The 21,387-nt window shown below is 28.9% G+C and overlaps 2 protein-coding genes and 1 long non-coding RNA gene across 8 annotated transcripts in view; 2 read left to right on the forward strand and 1 right to left on the reverse strand.

Moving 5' to 3' along the window:
• LOC107448983 (FAT atypical cadherin kugelei) overlaps positions 1-9,375 on the forward strand; it is a 638,818-nt gene extending 629,443 nt beyond the window's left edge. For 4 of the 5 annotated variants that reach the window (XM_043040626.2, XM_071187808.1, XM_043040627.2 and 1 more), the window contains 2 exons: positions 1,013-1,081; positions 6,203-9,375. In XM_043040626.2, coding sequence (XP_042896560.1) covers positions 1,013-1,081; positions 6,203-6,783 — 650 coding nt within the window. In that variant the 3' untranslated portion in view covers positions 6,784-9,375. The remainder of the gene's footprint in view (positions 1-1,012; positions 1,082-6,202) is intronic. The other variant, XM_043040631.2, reaches the window with a different exon arrangement.
• Positions 3,589-21,387, reverse strand: part of LOC107448984 (uncharacterized) — a 28,823-nt gene continuing 11,024 nt past the window's right edge. Inside the window, exons 2-3 of the long non-coding RNA XR_001584724.3 lie at positions 6,164-6,349; positions 3,589-3,761 (exon numbers count right to left, since the gene is read on the reverse strand). This is a non-coding gene — a long non-coding RNA (uncharacterized lncRNA). The remainder of the gene's footprint in view (positions 3,762-6,163; positions 6,350-21,387) is intronic.
• The window catches only part of LOC107437339 (uncharacterized), a 29,639-nt gene continuing 21,607 nt past the window's right edge, over positions 13,356-21,387 (forward strand). The window contains exons 1-3 of one of the 2 annotated variants that reach the window (XM_016049303.4): positions 13,356-13,935; positions 17,686-17,850; positions 19,832-20,004. In XM_016049303.4, coding sequence (XP_015904789.1) covers positions 13,775-13,935; positions 17,686-17,850; positions 19,832-20,004 — 499 coding nt within the window. In that variant the 5' untranslated portion in view covers positions 13,356-13,774. The remainder of the gene's footprint in view (positions 13,936-17,685; positions 17,851-19,831; positions 20,005-21,387) is intronic. The other variant, XM_043040632.2, reaches the window with a different exon arrangement.

A 21,387-nucleotide genomic window follows, 5' to 3' on the forward strand; every position in this document is an offset into this window, starting at 1 on the left:
GCGGAGCAGGTGTCGATCATCGCGCTCTGACGTCACCTTCTGTCGTCCAGTGCCTGTTTTTCGAGTTGTTCGGTGCTCGTCGGTCCACTGCTTCCAAACTCGCATCACTGTGGAACTGTTCCGCTGCATACGAGCTGCTATTGCGCGATAGGAAAATCCTCCTTCTCGAAGGCCGATTATCCTCCCTCGTTCAAACTCCGTAAGTTGCTTGAATTTCTTATTCTTCCGTCGTGGAGGCATACTCAGGTCTCACTAAACGTTTGCCACTAACAAATAATCATAGACTATTTTCAACGTCCCGCTACAGCACTTTATTTATACGCTTTCAGCATCAATTCAGAGGGCGCTGCGCGCGCCACGCACGCGCGATGGCTCTGAAACTTTATTAATTTGCATAATATCCTATAATTGACATTTGCTGCGAATTTCATTTGATTCTGATGATTCCTTCATGGTGTTGCATTTTCTACAAACAGCAGTTTAATTTAGTTACTTATGAATTCTTTTTATTAATTTAAAAGAAAACTTTTCATTGAAACCTTAAAAATTATGTATATATGGTAAAAAGAAACTTAACCAAGTATACTATCAAGACCTTTACATTTTGTAGCCTGCTTTTTTCTTTCAAGAATTCGACCAGCATAAAGTTTCGAAAAAAGTCTGAAGATAAAGCTTAAAGGGTTAAAATAAAATTGAAATAAATTTGAAAATTTAAAATATTCTGATTAACCTCAGTTACCGAAATTTCAATTATTCAAATATATAAAGTAGATTAGTCTTCATGTTAACTTTTATCTTACAATAAGTTTCTATCATGAATTATTTGTTAATTACAAAAAAAGGGAATGGTGCAATTTTATATCCATAAAATCTTATAAACTTTATTTCATTATAATTAGTTAGAGTACATAGCTTACTAGATGAGATTTCTGAAAATTTTTATATTTATTTTTAATTACTCGAGAATTTTGCGACATTTTTTGTAGGAAGTAAATTTATCTTAATTTCATAGGCAGTGAAAGTAACTTTGATAGTAAACACTCAACACCACCCCCGCCACCAAGAGAAGAGTCTAAACAGGGTAAGAAAATTTGTAAGGTAATGGGAATTAGCTGAATTCTGCCTACTAACTTCTAAACTGTGCTTTTTTATTGAATTCTTTACTTAAAGCATCATACTAACAATGCATTAATTTAGTCTTATCTTCTTTCATGTGTTACATCATTTCAGATGGCTTTTGATGTCTATTTTTATGCAAATACTAAATGTTATTATAATGTTTAAAGTAATTTTCTATTATATATTCAAATATTTTAGATATGTATTATTTTTTAACTCTGAGTTTCTCTTTCTTTTCATAACTTAATTAAGAACAACGTAAGGAAGATTATTACATATTTGTGGAAGTATTTTATTGATAGCAAAGTTATTTCTCAACAAAACTGCTGTGAAGATTTTTTTTTACCAAATCTGCACACAAATTTGTGTTAAAAAACGCAGACTTGATGCTTTATTCGAAACCTTTAAAATCCTCATTATGACTGCCATGAGAGATGAAATTCTATTTCCCCTCGAGTATCTATTTTAGAATTTATGTGAAGAAAGCAGTATGAAATCACACCAAGCTACTTGCTGTGTTGAAAAAGTTTCACTAGAATGCTTCAGAAGTTCTGTGAACTAACAATGCTTTTATACTAAAATTTTAAAAAATTTATCCTGCTTTATAATTAAAAGTTAAATGGTAAAGAAACTTGAGCAATCATTTAGAGACCCAATGGATTGGTACCTTTTTTGTAAAATTATTAGTTGAAGTTATAAAGTTAATTATTTTATTAGTTATTCTACAGGTGTTTAAATATCAAGTACAGGTCACTACCTTGAATTTAAGTGTAAATTAAATACTTGTAAAATTTTCAACTGCCTATTTTTTTTACAATGACATGTTCAAGTATATTTCATTTGGGTTTTCTAATAAGAAATATGTTACATTTAACTTTAAAATTGATATAAAACAGTTTTGCTCTAAAAACTGTTTTTTATTTCCTACTTTAAAAGTTGTATCTTATTTTTTTTTAAAAAAAGGTTCATATTTTGAAGTGTGAAAAGGCATAACTTTTCAGCAAACAAATAGATGTATATTTTTGCAATCATTTTTTAAATTCCTATTAAAAAATCAATTATTACTTAGTTAATAAAATGTTGTTTCAATTTATAGAAAATGGCAATGCTGGTCATTTAGTTAAAATAGACAATTTCTGACAATCTATTAGCTGATAGCATTTTTTTTATCTCAAAAATAATTTGACAAAATGTATAATGATGAAAACTTAGACTTCTTTAAAAAAAATCAACCATAGAAAAATAACTTTTTGATTCCAGACTTTAATATTTCTTTTTTCAAAAACATTCAGCTTTATTGGCTTGTGTGTTATGCTTAGTATATTTGTAATAAGAACCAGTTAAGTTGCTTAGCTTGATTTCTGCTTGACAAAATTTTCTATAAAACTTTATGAAGTAATGAAAGAAGAAAAATAATTCAAATGATAAAATTAGTATATCTGTTCTTCCATTAATTGATAATGAAGTCTAAAAAAATAAATAGGTAAATAGTTGATGCTTTAGTTTTTTCTAAAGCTATTTACGCTGTCTTATAAAAACTTTTTATTTCTTTTTATTGCTGCAATTCAACTTCATTACAGAGGAAGACAAGCCTGAAGGTATTTACGATTGGTTTAAAATGCAATTAAATTTTTTTTCAAATGACTGGACTATTTATGTATTTAAAGTAGACAAATAATTTTCAGTTTACATTTAGCAGCTATTTATAAAGATTGTTTTGTTCATGAAATAATGCATATTATTTCCTTCTAATATTTTTTTCTAGAGATGATGCATATTTTTAGGTAATTTTAGTCTAATTTATCAAAAAAATTACCATTATTTTACAATCAAATACTGAATAATGTTTGAAGTTTCTACATCTGTTGTGCATTTAGCCATAATTTTTACTGTCCTAATTTTTCCTGCCATTTTCCCACTAAACACAAAAGATCTAAGATCCTCACAAATCTTAAGCTTAGCCTTAAAAAGGGAACAATACTGTGCTTTTTTTTTTTGAAGAAAGTATTTTTTCTAAGTGGATTTATGGGTTGTATTGTAAATAAAACATATGAATTTATATTTAATTCTGTCTGTTTTGAACTAAATTAGAAATATTTAATAAAGTAAATTATATTAAATTCGATTATAGAACTCAACTTTGGAAACTACAGAAATTCGAAGACTATTATTTCTCCTGCAGTTATCTTATTTATTAAAAAATTAACAGCTTATATATTGACATAGTTTCAGCTGTACATGAAATTACTAAAAAAAAAGCTGTTTTTTCTCCCAAACTTAACCGTGTTTACACAAAGAAAAAAGACAAAATATCTATTGGGACATCTATTGTAAATAGTAGATTGCATTTTTACTGCCTGAGTGTTTACTGTAGTAGATTTTTGAGCATATAAGAACGCATAAGAGCATAATTTTGTACACTAGAAGTAGTTCTAGAACAAAACCTCACATAGTTAAGCAACATAAACATGAAAAATAAAAGGATGTAGTTTATTGTAATTATAAAATTAAGATTCATGGAAAAAAGTGGTGTTGGCCAACAATTAGTCTATATTGACTATACTAAGACACTTCTTAGAATTTCTTGGAGCTTACGCCTCTTTCAGATTTTAGGCATGAACTTCTGTTTTGTCTTTTATTAACTATAGAATAAAATAGAGATTAATTAGCTACTGGAAGACCAATTAAATCTACCATTGATTCTTCAAATATCAATAAAATTAAGAACATGCACATTGAATGGTTATAGATAACAAAAGAACACATCTTATTAAACATTGCCATGGCAAGTATGTTTAATGAGAAGTTTTAGATTATATTACTTTGCATTATGCATGCTGTGATTAGTTTTATGTTTAATGATCTTAATCAACTTTACGCGTTCAAAATTTTAAACATTTTAATTTTATATAAAGGGACACTCATTTTCAAAATTTAACAAATTTTAAAAGCTTTGATAGCTATCAAATATTGAAGAAAATTATACCGAATTTTTTTATAAGAGCAAGTTATTGTTGCATTAGTTCAAAATAGTAGTTCTTCGTTTCAAAAACAAATTTGGCATTTGTGTTTTCGTGGTTAATGAGTTTAAAAAATTGGGTGAAAGTTATAGGCTCTGCTAACATAAAAACATTGTTTAGAAGGAATGCCATTTTAATTTATGAAAAAGCTAATTCTATTCATATTCACATCTATATAATACAATGTGTTATTTCATATTTGTATAAGTTTTAACTTATATTTTTGGGAAAATGTTCTTGAATATGTATTTTATTATATATGTTACTTTTTGTACATAAAAACTAGTCTTTCATGTACAAAAAAAGAAAAATTAAATACTAAACAAATTGCGTGGTGAGGAAAAAATAAATTTCTTCTACCTGCAATCACATGCCTGAATATATATAGAAAATAACTGTTTGGATCTGTTTTAGAGTGGACAAAATAATAAATTAGATTTTTCCACGGACCACAGTGCTGATGTGAAATATCCGCAATGGTAGATGGATAATGGGTTAGAATCCAGTTGCTGTCAGGCTAACAGGAGATTTCGTGGTTTTCCTCTCCATGTAACTCAAAAGTGGGTTAGTTCGATCAAAAAGTACACCGGGAAGCTAGTTTGTCCCAATGCTTGATCCAAGAGCATTGGGTTCAAAATTATGTTCGGTTGGATCATCTGCGTTAGGTTTAAAATTACAAGGCTACGGAGATGAACAGTGAAAGTCGTAAACTCAGAATTGGGTTGGCTGTTCGATACCGATTATAAAATAAGACTAGACTGTGCACTATGTAATATATTGTGCGAAAAGTATTCAGTCTCCAGTGATTGCAACTGCTGGCTGCATGTTATTCATGCTAAGTGAGATTTAGCACGAATAACATGCAGCTAACAGTTAAAGGGTTAATAAGACTCACAAGAAAATGATATCATAATCAAAATAAATCTCTTCGATTTAGATACTGAAGACTTAACTTCTAATGGTGTTCCTGATGGAAACTTATTTTCAAAGGAAAAATTAAACTTATGATCGTATAACTTTGTGACATATGAGGATTTTGGCATCTGAGTTTGTATGTAACTGGCAAATACTGTTGTAATGTGAAGGCATTTAATTTTTTAAGAAATATCTTCGGAGTAACACTAGAAAATGGTTTCAAAAATTGCTTATCTCTTGTGTGAACTAGTACTTTTTTTTCCTTTTCAATTATTATCTTCACAAAAGCGTTTTTCAGTTTGTTTTTTCAGACCTTTTGATGTATCCCTTTTATATGTTTCTAGGCCCCATTAACAAAAACTAAAAGAACTTTGAGTTAAATATTAGTAATACTTTAAATTGCAAGTTCCTAATTGTAAAGCTTGTTAAAAAATTTCTTAGAGAACTGACTCATTGAAAATTTTTATTTACTCATTTCAGTTCAATTACTTGAAAAAATATTAGCAAAGCTCACAACTTAATTCACCATTTGCGCAAATCTAAAATCAACATCTCTGTCAATCACAAAGTTAAGACAAAATTTGATCAGCTTTTCTTTATCATAAGTTTATAAATATATCAAAGAAATTTAAGTATTAAAATGATTTTACTAATAACAATTTTTATAATCTGAAACTTTCACACCCCTAATAAATCTGTGTACCAAATTTTATTAAATTTAAGATTGTAAAGTAAACACTACTGATCTAGTTTTGGAATGCCTTATATTAACCTAATACAGTTAACATAACTAACAGTAACTTAAAATAATAGCATATCAGATGTGGCTTACATAGTTTGTTAGTAAGTAGCATTGTTACGCCTAAAAACCTTATAAAAAATATGCAAAATTTCTTAAATTGCAAAAATCATTCTTTTGTTTTTTGACTTTTTATTGCTTTGAGAGAAAATATTTCCTTAATTTTAGACCTTTCAAAATAGGATTGTTTTAAAATATTTTAAAATACTTCATAAATAAGATCTTATAACCGAATACAAAATTATACAGTACATGCAAAACAGAAATACTAAATACAAAATTATACAGTATATATAAATACAAAATTTACCTGATTAATTGTTCATGTTAACTGTGTTATTCATTTTAGGATATCTTTGGGATGTATCTGATTGGAGCCCACCTGATCAGAGTATTAATAACAATTTCATAGATGAATCTCCAACTGAAGGACAGGATTCATCAAGTGTTCAAAGTACTGATTCCAACAGTTTTGTTAGCCAAATTGAGATGATACCTGATCGGGATGGAAATGCATGTCAGAAAAATGTCCTTAGCAATCCTAATTTAAAACCATCTCCATCTAGACATAAAATAGAGAACAATAAGCCTAAAGTTGGAGAATCCCTCCATTCTCAGTTCCTGGAGAACGATGGATCTCCTCCTCCTTCTTATGATAGCAAAAGCAGTGAGTGGGCAGATTTTTCAGATGATGAACAGCCTGCCTATGGATTTCCTAAGAGAAAAAGTCACGGTTTTCGAAAAGCATTAGAAAGTTCCGCAGGAAGGGAAACTGAAAGACTTTGTTATGATAATATAGACTCTGATGATGCATCATTGCCAGATTTATCTGGTAGAGTCTGCGAACTTGAAGACAGTGAAGTAGATATCTGTGATGTTGAAACATTACCACCACCAAAGAATTATAATTCCGTGCCATCTTATGTGTGATAAGGCAATATACTGAAACTATTAAGAAATTATTCCTTTAACTAAACATATTTTTCTGGAAAAAAAGGAGTTAAAAAGGATGTAGCTTTAGATCTAAGTAGGTTACAAATGAAGTGTAATGACCACTAAAGAATTGCAAGATTTCTGGACCTATCTGCATCATTACTGCTTCTGTTTTTACTCAATTTTTTCTAATTTACTTTTGATGAAGTCTCCCTTATGAATGACAGAAAGGCAAATGTTTGTGTAATATGGATGAAAGTTTGCGATGAACTCTGTATGTTTGGACTTATTTGATTTGTGACAATTCAAATTATGAGTGAATCACTATTTCTAAAAAGTCTATTAGATTCCTATTTTGGTATAAATAAGTTGGGTTGCTAGGATTTCATTTCAATCATTTTAAAAAAGACTTAGATGTCAGCATTATAAAAAGTAAAAAAAAAAAAAAATCTTTAAATAATCTAATATTAAGCAATTTTTAAAGAAATAGCAATTATTGTCTATCTTTATATTCATAATAAAATGCCTTATTATTATTCTCCATCTATAGGTACTTCAAAAGGTTACTTGTAAAGTAGCAAAGATAATAAAAAATAATTCATTTATTTCTACTTTTTTTAAAACCAGAATAAAAAACTATATTTAATGTGCTGAATATTCAGTAAAAAATAGATATATCTAATTTGCCTTTGAATGCACATATAAATACTGTATTAAATTCACATATTGAAACTTTGTTATTTAAGAATTGTACCCAATGACTGGTGCCAAACATTTTCTTAATCTTACATCAACAACTTCAATCTAAAAATTGAAAAAGTTTATTAAGTAACCCTACTTATTTTTTGCACCCTTTTTTAACAGAAGCAAATATATCGAACAAATATCTGGTTTTCATTTTTTTTAGATAACTGTCTTCTTTATGCTTCTTTTAAAATTGCTAAGTCTTATCCAAATGTCTCATGATAGCAATTTTGGTGGTCTGCAGTTCTAAATAACCATAAGAACTTATTAGCCATCTTTCGAACTACATCAGGGTCCAAGAAAAAATATGACTGAAAATTGTTTAAGCCTGGTGCCTGTATACTTGTTAAGTTTAAAAATAAAAACATAATATGCTAAGGCGGTACCGATGATATTAAGGTAGCTGTTTGAACTGACTGTGATAATTTTGGCAGCTACTATGCCTGATTTTGAAGGGCTTCAAGAATGCCCATAGAAGAAAACTTAAACCTCAGGTGTCCAATTCCAGCCATTTTTATAACTTTATAAAATTAACAAAAAATTCATTTGTTCTTTGTAATTTAATTACTTTTTTATGCTTGAAATATTTGTTTATTTTATAAACTTATGACATATTTTATACAAATTACTTTTATGTAGAGTTTAATACAATTGAAATTGAAAAGTAGATTTTCTGAGAAACGAACTCTAATATATGGTATAAAGCAATTTCTATAACTTCTTATTACATAATTAATCATATGTTTTTTTTATGTGATTGTCTTAGTTATTTCCTATTTATAAGCATTTTACTAGCTAAAACATAATTACATTAAATTATTCTCCAAAAATATATACCATACCACTGCCATACTACATTCGATATAAAAATTGAATGGTGTAAATCTTAATATATTCTATATGCACATTAATGTGCATGTTGTTTACTTAAATGTATGCGATTCATTTTCATGCTGTAATATTTTGTTTAAATAAGCATAATATCCGATTTTGTGATGACATATCATATCACTTTAGTCAATTGACATTATTTTCAAATTCTATGTAAATATGAACTAAATGTTTTTTGTTTTTTTTGCTTTCAAATTAACATGAGGAATGCAATCATTAATCTAAAATGCATTTATATTTTCTTAAGTTAAATTTTGTCTTGAAACTATAAAAAGAGGTTGCTTTTGTTTTTTTTGCAGAAATTCAAATTATTAGTTTATAATTTTAATTTATTACTGGTGAGAGAAATTTTGTAAAAATGGAGATGTTCATGCTTGCATTGTAAATTCTCATCTCTTTATAACATGTACAGTATTTTTCTTCGTGAAATTTGTACCATTTTTTAAAATGAAATAAAAAATTCTTGTTTTTGTGCCAGAACTAGATTTCAAAGAAGTTCATGTGCATGTGATCTATATGTTTAAGAGCTATGAAAAATCAAATAGATACATTAAGTGAAATTTATGTACAAACCTAAAAATGTTTGAAAAAGAAATTTGATTCAAACTGTTTTCCTGCTATATTATTTAAAGCTATCAATACATAGATCATTTCTCTAAATGAAATTGTGGGGAAAATTTTAATGCTTGTCTGTATCTACTGTCTGTCAAAAACTGTCAGAACTCATTTGTTACTATTATGAAATATTTAAGTTTTTTGTGGACTTTAAAAATAGTATAAATCTGTATGTATACACATTCCTCATGCCTACATACATATATATATGGTGCTATGTTTATATTGCCATGGTCCTATAGTGAATGAGTCATTTGACTGGTTATGCATTTATTAGTCTAAGGTATATAGATGATCTTGTATATAAAATATTTGTAATAAACTACTGTTACTTCTAAAGTTTGTGTTCTTTTTCAAGTGGTTTTAATATTTAATGCCAAATTTGGTTGAGATTCAACTGAAATGCACTGATCTGCACACACTAGTTGAACTTCCTCAGTTTCAAGCTGGCCTAAAATTTCGTTAATTTAAAACCAGTATACTTAAAAACATTAAAAAAAATCTGAAAATCGAAATTAAATACAGTTGAAACTAGAAAACAAACTAATTTCAAATCCAAATTAAATAAAATTATATAAAAAGATTTGGGAGAAACTTTTAATAGCTTAAGAACGTAAAATTATTTTACCTATAAAAGAAAAAAATCGTAAATCTTTCATATTGCTTCTGTAATGAGATGGCTAGCACACATGATTTTGATTCTAAGTAAATTGGCAGGATAAAGCAGCTTTAAGCTTGGACAATATCTGGAAGGACCACTTGATGCATCTAATTTATGAAACTCAGCACCACCTGTTTCCCTTTCTTTTAGAAGCGAAAATGCAAACTCACTTTAACATTAAAAGGAAAGTTGATAGTTTTTTTTAACGACACTGTAGTGTATCTAAAACTACAAAATTACAATTCCACTTCACTAGTATATAAGACATGTTAACTCGATTCAACGTTGGGGTACCTTTTCATAGAGGAAGGTTGACATTGGTTACCTTCAGACGAGATGTGCGCCTACCTTGACAGAAACTCCCACTTCGATTTAAACACGCCTACTTTGATGGATGGTCCCCATTGAACAGTTGACTTGCTACTTGTGACTGTGACATTATCCACTTCCTCACGCTGTTGCTACTCAGTCTCGATCACACACAACTTCGGCCTGTATACACTCGACTGTTAATGGCAACAGAGGAGCGACCACAATCGTGAACAGAATACAGCACTCAAAAGTACGGTGATCTTAATACAGCTGTCCCGGCTTCTCACAAAACAGCAATGAATCAACTAGTGGTATATCGTTCATCCCAAGTATTTTAAAATGTTGATGGCTATTATAATTTTTCTGTTAACATCAGTGTTTCAGAAACAATTCTTTTTATCAGCCAACTAGCAATATTACGAAATTAAATTCTTGTATATATTTATAATTCATTTTTTTTTAATCCTCTTAACTTTTGTTAATTAATTTTCTTTTTTTTCACTCAACTTTGTAATATGTTTGCGCATCACACAAAAGTGTATTTTAAAATAAATTATCTGAAAAAAATTTTTTTAAATAAAGTAACAAAATTAATATTTTCTTGAGCAACATAAATTTTTTAATTAAGGATATTGTACATTGTTTAAAGTAATTTAAAATAAAAACAGACGCATTATAACTCAAAATAAGATTTAAGATTCAGTTTAGTATATTTTTAACATTTTTATTTAGTGAATTATAAAAGCGATGAATGCTAAATCTTTACACCGTTTTTTAAGCCAACAAAAAATTAGAAACCAAGTTCAAAAGCAGTAAGCAGATTAAAAAGTCACATTCATATTTCGCGTTTTGTAATATATTGTATAAAAAATATCAAGATTGAAAGAAAGAAAAAAATTTAAAATATAATGCATCGACGACAAAAATCGGTACAAATAAAGCACGTCAAGAGCTGGCCGGTTGCAAGTGTAGAGTAATATTAGATAGTGCCCCCCTCCGCATTCATAGAGTTGATTCAGAGAGTTGAGTCATTTTTCCCAGTATTTCAACTCTATGTCCGCATTCATATATATACAGTAGGGAACATCGCTATTTCGGATAATGATTTTTCCGGTTTTCTGAATCGCTACAAAAAGCCTTTTTTTTATTGTTGAGCCCAACTAAAAAATTAAAAGATATTTGGAAATAATCTTAAAAAGAAGAAAAAAACGATGAAGTAATTCACTAATGATTATTTCCAAAATGATGGTAAGGTAAACATCTTTCAAAAAAGAGAGAAAAATCCTAAAATCTTATGAGGAAAAAAACATTTTTTTAAAAAAATGGCGGGAAAATGTATCGAATTTCTTTCCGGTTTTCTGATTTCCGTATAACGGGTTCTGTACTGTATATATTATATATAATATAAAAATTTATTTTTAACCCTTTACGATCTAATGTCTGCTGTCAGTCACTAAAGCTTTTCTACTGTATTCCAATCGTTCTCAGCTATCAAAGAACCATCTAATTATTCTATTTTAATTTTTCTTTAATATTTCTAATTTTAATCACAATGTGGGAAATATGGTCTCCATAGTTTGGTCAGAAGAGCGATCCAAAGTTTGGACCTTTTAATGTTAATTTTACTTTTTGTGTATTTCGCTATATCTCAAATTTTTAAGCAAATTGAAAATTTTTTGCGCATAATTATAAAATCCATTTGTTCAAAGATAATTTCATACATAAAATAAAATATAGTAAGTCTTTATTATTATTTTATTTCATATTAGTCGAAAAAATTTTGAATTGTAAGTTATACAATTTTTTACTTAATTTTAAACAAGGTAATTTTGAATGGCAAACAGCGAAATCGGTAGAATAGTTCCTGAGAAATCGAATTTTAAATATACTTTAAAAATTTGATTCCTCAGAAACTGTTCGACCGATTTTCCTCAAATTGTGTATTTTGCCACAGAAAATTACGAACCATAAAATATAAAAAAATTTCTGAATTACCATTCAAAAATATTCGAATATTATCAAATAAAATAATAAATATTTACTAAAATTTATTTTTTGCGTGGAATTATCTTTTGATAAATGAAATTTATAATTAATTGTGTGCAAAAATATTTCAATTCACTTAAACATTTCTCGAGATATAGCAAAATATCCAAACTTTGCATCGCTCTCCTGATCACATTTCCCAGATTGCGGCTACTCCCTATATTTTGGGGGTCTGAAATCTGAATCCATTGGAAAAAAAGGCATGTTTATTCAGAGAAAGTACGTTTTTGTGTCTGATTTCGTAACTTACAATATCATCAGCACTGATTAATTAGCATATTTGAGTTTCAAACAGGGTAATCCAGTTTTTTTTTTTTTTTTTTTTTTTTTTTTTTTTTTTTTTTTTTTTTTTTTTTNTTTTTTTTTTTTTTTTTTTTTGCGTACTGTGCATATTGATTTAAATTTAAAATTGAAAACCCATATAAATTATATAATTATAAAATTGAGATTTACTTTGTGTAAATTCTATTATTTAAAACTTAAATAGAAAATTTCTCGCATGAATACACTACACTCTGATATTTATTATGGCTTTGTTAGTTTGAAGTGAGGATTATATATAAACATAAATAAACTATGTGACAGTAAAGACAAGTTTATTAAGCATTTACTAAATAAAAATAAGCGAACTAAACCACAAAATCTATTTAAAAAAATCTATTTTAAAAAAATTTATTTAAAAAAATCTATTTGAAAAAAATCTATTTAAAAAATCTATTTGAAAAAAAAAACTATTTAAAAAATCTATTTTTAAAAAAAATCTATTTAAAAAAAAAACCCAAACGCTTATATCAAAATAGACACAATTTAGCATTAAAAGACAACCAAATCTATTTCATACCCAAGCCTAACAAGAACATTTTGCGTGAAAGTTTTCAAAATTTATAGCCAAAATACTGCAATTAGTTTCATGCTGAAATTAAAAATACAAATAGCTGCAATCAACCTCTCCCCCCTGATATACACTAAACGTGTATATCAGGAATCAGGTATAACGGAAACTCTGAAACAGAGAACTTTAACAAATATCAATATTTATCAATTAAAATCTCAATGTTAATATAGTGTTCTAACAGAAAGAATTTAAATTTTTTTTTAATTAAATGCAGATGGTCATTATCTTTTAAAACACGAAAATCTAACTCTGATGCTTTGACATAAAATAATAATAATAGGGAGGGAAAAAAAACAAGTACTTGTAATAAAAATATAATTTTTTAGTTAGTTTTTTATTTGTTCTATAAACAAAGTGACGAAATGATATGCACCTAAAATTATCGCGCACAGGAAGAAAAGATTTGCTTCTAAAATTTATCTCTCTGTAATTTTATCTTTCAGAAAAAAATTCTTTATTCAAGTTTCTCGATGCAAAGTTTATATTTCCTCGCAATTCTGAAATCCCTTCATGACTCATATTCAATCAGTTTTTTTTACAAAAACTTTTGTAATTTAATGTATTATTAGAAAAAAAATAAAAGTTTCTTGAATCTATCACGCGACGTCATCGATCGTTTCCAGTTTCAACTCATCAACAGTTTGTTGATCAATAATACTGTTTCATTTTAATGCACACGAGAAAATATTTGTTCACCCCCACTAGTTAGCGATTATTTTATTTATCATTACTAATGATTTGTGCAAGAAGTACCGACATGAGTTAACACATTACTTCAAAAAAAAGTAAGTAGTGAAAAGATTATAGCGTTTAGAATCGTAAAGATGGTTTCAACGTGGAGTTCAGGCGCAACTTTGCCGTCAACACAATTTCAAAGCATGTTTAGCGAGGAAAAATCTCAAAGCGGATTAACTTTTGTAGACTTTTTGCCGGAACAACGAAGTCGTGGCGGCTTCTTCAGCCAAGCTAAATATGAAACATTTAGGTAAGTCTTTATTAGTGTCTACAGGGTGTCCCAAAAGGTCGTTTACAAACTTAACATGCTGGTCTGTCATATCATNGACACCCTGTATACATCGTTAATTGAAATTATCAATAATGTATTTGAAACAGATGCACTTTGTAAATTTTAAAATATTGATTAACGATTTTTTTTTACTCTCTAGAAAAAGCATTAATAAATCGTTTTTTTAGAACGTGTGCTGAAATGGCTAATGTAGAGGCTATAGCGCTCGCCAGTGCCGGCAGAAGAAGTTTTTGCGCTCCGGTCGATACTGAAAACGGATCCCTTTAAACAGGGCCTGATTATAGCCTAGGCCCATTAGGTATGGGAATAGGGCCCACAATTTCTGAGGGGCCTCAAAAATTAGTAAAAAGTCTAAGGAAAGTTGGACTAGCTATGTGTTGGTTTAAGAACTAAAAAAAAATAATTCCAGCTAGCAGTAAAAAATAACTCAGCTAATCAGTGACTTCTAGCAAAAATCACCGATTTCAATTGTTTGTGGTCACCAAACTATTTTTATTTTGACATAACATTGTTTTGTTTTATATTTTGCTTAAATTTATAGATACGTAAACTTTATCTTAGAAAAATAATCTTCAATTGTCTACTTTCAAAATTTCTTAGAAAGTTTTTCTTGAATCATGCAGTTCAGTAGATTCCTTTTCATCATTAGGACTACTCTTCAGTAATTTAATCTCAAAATATATTGTAAGGGGCCCAGAAAATTTGGTGGGCCTTGGGTCTGAATTTGTCTTGATCGGTCCCTGCCTTTAAACATCGAAAAGAGAAAAAAAAATTTTAAAGAATAATAACTCGCCGGTGTAGTCATAACACTGTAGAAAATTGCTTTCTTTTATTCTATATCTTCTGTTTTGTATATCAACCCAAAATGCTCATTTAGGAAACATAATTACAGATAAAATAACAATTAACGCATTCAATGATAAAAAAGAAAGCAGTTAGTTTAGCTAAGGAGAATATTACGTCAAGTATTCTATAATAAATATTTATTACGGTTAATATCCTAAATGAGAATAATCTTATATGACAAATAAATATGTAAACATAAACATTAAAATGTATTTTTTCGTAGTTCGCGTGGTCATTCTCAAAATGCCCTCCCGGTTTTTGTCCAGCATTTACTCTTTGAGAATATTGCGTGAAACTTAGAGCTCACCTCACCCCTTTGAAAATTCAAAACAATTTCTATTCAATTTCAAACACGTGGTTTTTCTGCTGCAGGCTGTTCTTTTCATCTTTAGTTAAATTCTTACTTATTAAACTTTAACGATATAGAAAATTAATCTAAGAATATATAATTTAAAAAAGCCTGCCGTATATCACTGTAAGAATCGGCTGTTCATCACCGGCCAGTTGATGAGGTAAACTTAAAATTTTAAATTGGGTAAAACTGTTTCTTTAACAGCAAAACTCTGGAATAAAACTCTCACAATGTCATTCTGATTCTCGCATTTAGTCCCATAAAAATTTTATCAGTAGTTGCTTCTAATATATAGTTTTATTACCAAATGTTTAATCTTATAAACTTTCGAAGTTTTCCTCTCTTGACTAAAGCAAAAAAATTTGCAAAAATTCTTACTCCCGACGAATGGACTCAATAGTTCTTTTATCTACGGGGTCAAAAATAGAAATCCACAGAGAAAAATGTTTACCATAAATCCAAGGAGTATCCAAAATATACATCTTCAACACATTCTTTTAAACATTTTCAATTTTAACATAATAATTATAAAGAGAAATGTAATGTGAATAAAATACTTAAAGAATAACTATAAGCATTGCTTTTCTTTGATAATAACTTTAATATAAAATTTCATTCTAAAATTAATTGCAAATTAAGCTTAAAATTAAAGTTACAGATTTTTATTGCATATTTTTCAGCTTTGATTTTTACTAGGGTTGTTACTTCAATGTTTAGTCCAGTGGCATTAATATTTGCAATCTTTTCTTATCAGATATAAAATACATTATATCGAAAGGTATGTAATAGAGACATTTTAATGATAAGAGATAAGTTAGAAAATATATATCTACAATAGTGATAAGAGACCATAAGAGTGATAAAACAAGAAAAAAATATTTTATAAAATATTAGGTGGATTGGAAAGTAATGTCATTTCGGTGCATTTGATATTTGTTATCAAGATTTTATTTTTAATCAATAATGTATTCACCATCATAATCGAAAAATTGAATTGGTTTTTAAGACTAACGAATATTTAATGCGCCGAAACGACATTACTTTCCGGTCCCCTAATAATATTAAAAATCATAGAATACTCTTAAGTTTTATAGATACCCCTGCAATAAAAAAAATTATTGACTAGTATTTCCATTTCTGAAGTTGAACTACGATGTTACTATTCAACACGGTTTAAAATTTCTAACAATCTTTCTCTCACTCTCTGTAAAATTTTATAAAATTAGAAAAAAAAGAAACTATTTTGTTAACATGAATTCTTGTGGATTTGTATTAAGTAACTGTACAGTGCACAAAATAAATAAACGGGACATCCTGAATAACGTTTGGTATAATGATGGGATCTTCACGTTCTAGAGGGGGATCTCAAATATGCTAATTAATTCATGCAGACGATATTTTAAGTTACGAAATCAGACACAAGAACGCTCTTTCTCTGAATAAACATACCTTTTCTTCGACGGAATCAGATTTCTGACCCCCCCAAAAAAGTCGCAATTCGAGAAATATGATCCCAATAGTTTGGTCAGGAGGTCAATCCAAAGTTTGGACCGCATAATGTTAATTTCTCCATTTCTCGAAAAGGTTTCAAACAAATTGAAAAATTTTTGAGCGCAATTATAAAATTCGTTTATCCGAAGAAAATTGCATGCAAAAAAAACTATTTTTAAAAATTATTTATTATGAAATAAAACATGCATAAAATAACTATTAGTAAATATTTGTTATTTTAATTATTTTATTTAATGATAGTCGAAAAATGTTTAAATTGCATACCATTTTTTAAATCATTTTAAAAAATGTAATTCTACATGGCAAAATACAAAATTCAATCTAAATCGGTCGAACAGAGTTCCTGAAAATTCGAATTTTAAATGCACGTTTGCATTTAAATTCCATTTCACATTCATTTTATTTTGCCATGTAAAATTACATTCTTTAAAAACTTGCAAAAAAAATAAATTTTTCAATTCAAACTTTTTTGACTATAAAATAGTAAAAAATAATAAGTATTTACTGAAAGTTAATTTTTGCATAGAATTGTCTTTGGATAAGCGAATTTTATAATTCTGTGCAAAATTTTTTCAATTCGCGTAAAAAGTTCAAAATATACGCATAAAGTAAGATTAACATTAAGGAGTCCAAACTTTGGAGAGCTCTCCTAACCAAACTATTGGGATCATATTTCACAGATTGCGGCTACACCTAACATTCTGTGGTCAGAAATCCTAATACATCGAGAAAAAAAAAAAAAAAAAAAAAANAAAAAAAAAAAAAAAAAAAAAAAAAAAAAAAAAAAACTTTAATCAAATTCAGAGAGTACATCTTTTTTTTTTGTTGTCTATTTTCGTAATTTAAAATATTGTCTGCACTAATCATTTAGCATATTCGAAGTCACCCCTTTGAGCCATTAACAGCGAGTCCTTAGCACGCGAAGATCCGATAATTAGATCAAAAGTTATTCAGGGAGATTTTTTTTTAGAACTGCACAATATTATATTGAATTTTAGGTCTTTGGTGGATCGAGCAAATGACTGGTTGCGTGCCAACCCCCAGTGGAAGATAAAAACTTGTGAAAGTGTTGAATTTAAAGATAAAGGAAATGAAATTGATTCCGAAAAAATGATTTACTTGGAATATGGAGAGGCATCAACTTGTTATATAAGAGGATTAAGGTAAGTACCTGAGGTTTTTCATCAAAGTGTTTTCAATTTCTCTTTTATTATTATTAATACATATTAATATTACTATAATAATAATTACAACAATCTAATCGTGATGAGCGTCGTCGTGAATCGTCTCTTTTTCAATCCAATGAAAATATTTGGCTCAGCTTTCGTGGCTGGGAAAAAATTTCAATCGGATCTATTACGTAACAAGTTCTGGTCTGGGCTGTGGAGTCGGAGTTATGAAGTCTGAATCTGTTTTAGGCAGATTTCTGAGAAAAAGGTAGGAGTCACGGAGTCGCTAAAAACACGTTGACTCCAAATACAGTTTTGTTGGACAGTTTGAATTTGAACTCTAAATTTTACCGAATTTTGTTGGATGATGAACAAATTGAAAAGACAAAGAATGAACTTTCACTAAAAAAGACATTATTCTCAGAACAATTGAAGTATTCAAATCAAGACAGTCAAACTGCAGATATTGCGGTCTCTATCATCCTCTTGCAATAGTGAATTAGGTTTCGAGAAATATTTGGATAATATTAAAAAGGATAAGGCGAAGCGAATGAAAATAAAGAACCAAGTGTCTTCAGAAATAAAATTTAGAGAGGAGGAAAAAAAAAAGATCTCTACACAATCTCTGAAGAAATAGAGATCGATTGAAATTGAATATGATCGCTCTTGCAAGACACATATTTTAGAACTTATACAAATCTTCCCTGAAAATTTAAAAGAAGTAGCCCAAACAGTAACAGCTCTTCCACCTTAGTGTGGAAAGACTATTTTCATCTCTGAAGTTTTTGAAATCGAATCCCACTCTATCGCAGAATCGAATCTTGCCAAAGCTAAACTGTTTCTTAGAAATTACTAACACTAGTTTTTCCATTTCATAATAAATTCTAATTAACATAAATAATTAGCTATGCTTTTTTTTTCTGTAGCATCCATTACTCTTTTTATATTTAAAGAAAATAAGCTGTAACTCATGCATATATATTTACATATATATTAGCGAGTCGGAGTGTCAGAGTTGGTCATTTTCTCTACCGACTCCACAGTCCTGGTTCGATTTAGAAACCTCAGCTCCTTACACACGATGAATAGAAACATGATTCGTTTGTTGCTGAATGGATCCTGCTCGATCCATTACTGGATCCTGCTCGAAAGAATTGTCATAGAGAGTTGTGCAACATGATAACTCGTAACAAACTTAACAGTCACGTTTTCTTCAAAATCACATTTTTTTACCTTGTTCTGCAGAATATGCTTCAGAAACTCAGTCTCCGAAACTGAAAATTTTCATGCAATTTTCATTTTGTTTAATGAGATTATAGATAACGGATTGCTGTACAATTACAATGTTAAGTAGATTTTGAATTTTCTTAAGAATCAAAAGTTCCTTTTTTATGTAAAAATTTACCCCATTGATACCAGGCAGAAAATGGATGCAAAACGTTCTAGTTTTTTTCTGGTTAGTCTTTTTGAAACACTTTAAATTTTCATAAATACCTCGAAATCACTTGATGATAGGTCTGGGTTGTAGGGGTATTGATCGAGGACGTCTTTTCCAAAGAAGACGTTTAGTGACATTAGACAAGTATTACCAATCATAATCACTGTTATGAAAGAAAAGAATTCTTGTTTGATTTGACTCGTTGAATCGCCGTATTGACTCAATTACCTATTCAATGGTGCCATCGTTTCCTCATGATGTTGGGAATTCTAGCCACGTGGCTAGAATTAAATGAAATAGGTATCTCATTCCAGCCAGTGGCTCGCTGCTTATTCAACGCCCAATATATCTCGTCTTTAGTGCATATAATTTGAATTCCATCGGAGAAATAAATAAATATGGTGGCGTGAAAAAGTCTCTGGCCAGTTTCTTTCAGATTTTGGCTGTTTACACATATAACATTAAAAAGATGCATATAAAAGATGCATATAGATGCACATGTAACATTAAAAAGATGCATATTCTTGAATTATTTAGATTGTGGATTAGCAAAAGAAATTCCGGAGAAGAAAGAAGTCAACAAATAGGCTATATTAACATAGTGCCTGAAAAAAAGAAAGACGGGGGTATTTTTTCTTCAGCAGTTTTCGAAGATTTGGATGAAGTGATCGATAGATTCAATTCTATGATTAAGAATCAACCGATTCCAGGTAAAAAATCTCATTGTTTAACGTATGTTTAACTAAACAGTAGTTTCAGTTTATTTATTAATACAAATTTTAAGTGGAATGTCCTATTCTCTTGAAAGTACAGTGGCGTGCAAACATCTCCAACCAGTATATTGTTATTTTAATTTAATTATCTTAAAAAATAAAGACTTATGTTTTCAATACATCACAATTTTTATATGCCTGTTTCAAATATTTATATAAATCTTAACACGTTCACTCCGAGAAAAGTGAAAATACTGGTACGGGAAAAGAGAAAATATTATAAAAGGGGAAAGGAGAACTATTTCAATATTAGATAATATTCGGGAGGAGTTAATCTATTCTCAACAATAACAATTCACTGTAATTAAATTTATCATGGCGAAGAAGCAATTCAATATAAAAATTGCATCAGTTAAAAACAATTGGTAGTTATGGATTTTTATTATTCTCGGAAAAAAACTAAAAAATGAAATATATTGTTGCCAGTTTTTACTCCGGAGCGCTGCCAAGATGAGACAATCTAGCGTGACCCACCGGTGGGTCACCCCGGCGTGAACGTGTTAAACAACTGAAAGCCATAAGAAGTTATATTAATATATTAACCAGAGACTTATGCAAGCGTTGGCACGATTAAATAAAAATAGTACTATTATTATGCAAATATTATCATGTCTTTCATTGTTTCAACTTCAAAATTTTAAAAACATATTAAAAGAGAAAGTTATAGTTAACTATAAGTATATCGGTTTTAATATATTATTCTAAGTAGATTATCTCACTAGAACAGGGATGGGCAAACTTTTTTGGTCGTGGGCCAAAAATCGAGAAAAAAAATGTTTGGTGGGACAAATAAAACTTTCAAAATTTGAAAAAAAAAGCGATATACAAGTTTTAATTTAAATATTTAGTGAGATGAATGAAATTGCGATTTCGTTTCTAAAAGTTCCTTATATTAAGGTTCAAAGCAAAATGTGCCTATTTAACGAAACAAGGCTAAATGCTTTTCTGTTAGTCCACTTCTGAAATGATTCTTTCTAAGGTTCAAAGTTGAAAACTCTTGTTCACATATATAAGATTAAGCAAACATAGAGCTGATTTTCTGGGCATGAAATATTAAATTTTGGAAACTAGCTTTTGGTAATGATTTGTAAAACTTTGGCATATTTAGAAACAACTGCTTCAGATGATTGTTAGATTGTCCGCTCGTTGGATCTTAAAATGCGTAGTCTGCCAAATGTGAAGTACAATTTACCTATATTAGATTCCTCGAGAAAGACAAACGCTAGTTAGAGCCAATCTAAGACTATTCTATGAAGAACTTCTGCTTTCAACATTTTACCAATTGAAGCTGTCTGTGCTAACTATTTCCATCAATTTATG

The sequence above is a fragment of the Parasteatoda tepidariorum genome, chromosome X1 (assembly GCF_043381705.1).
Source record: "Parasteatoda tepidariorum isolate YZ-2023 chromosome X1, CAS_Ptep_4.0, whole genome shotgun sequence".
Lineage (NCBI taxonomy): Eukaryota > Metazoa > Arthropoda > Arachnida > Araneae > Theridiidae > Parasteatoda > Parasteatoda tepidariorum.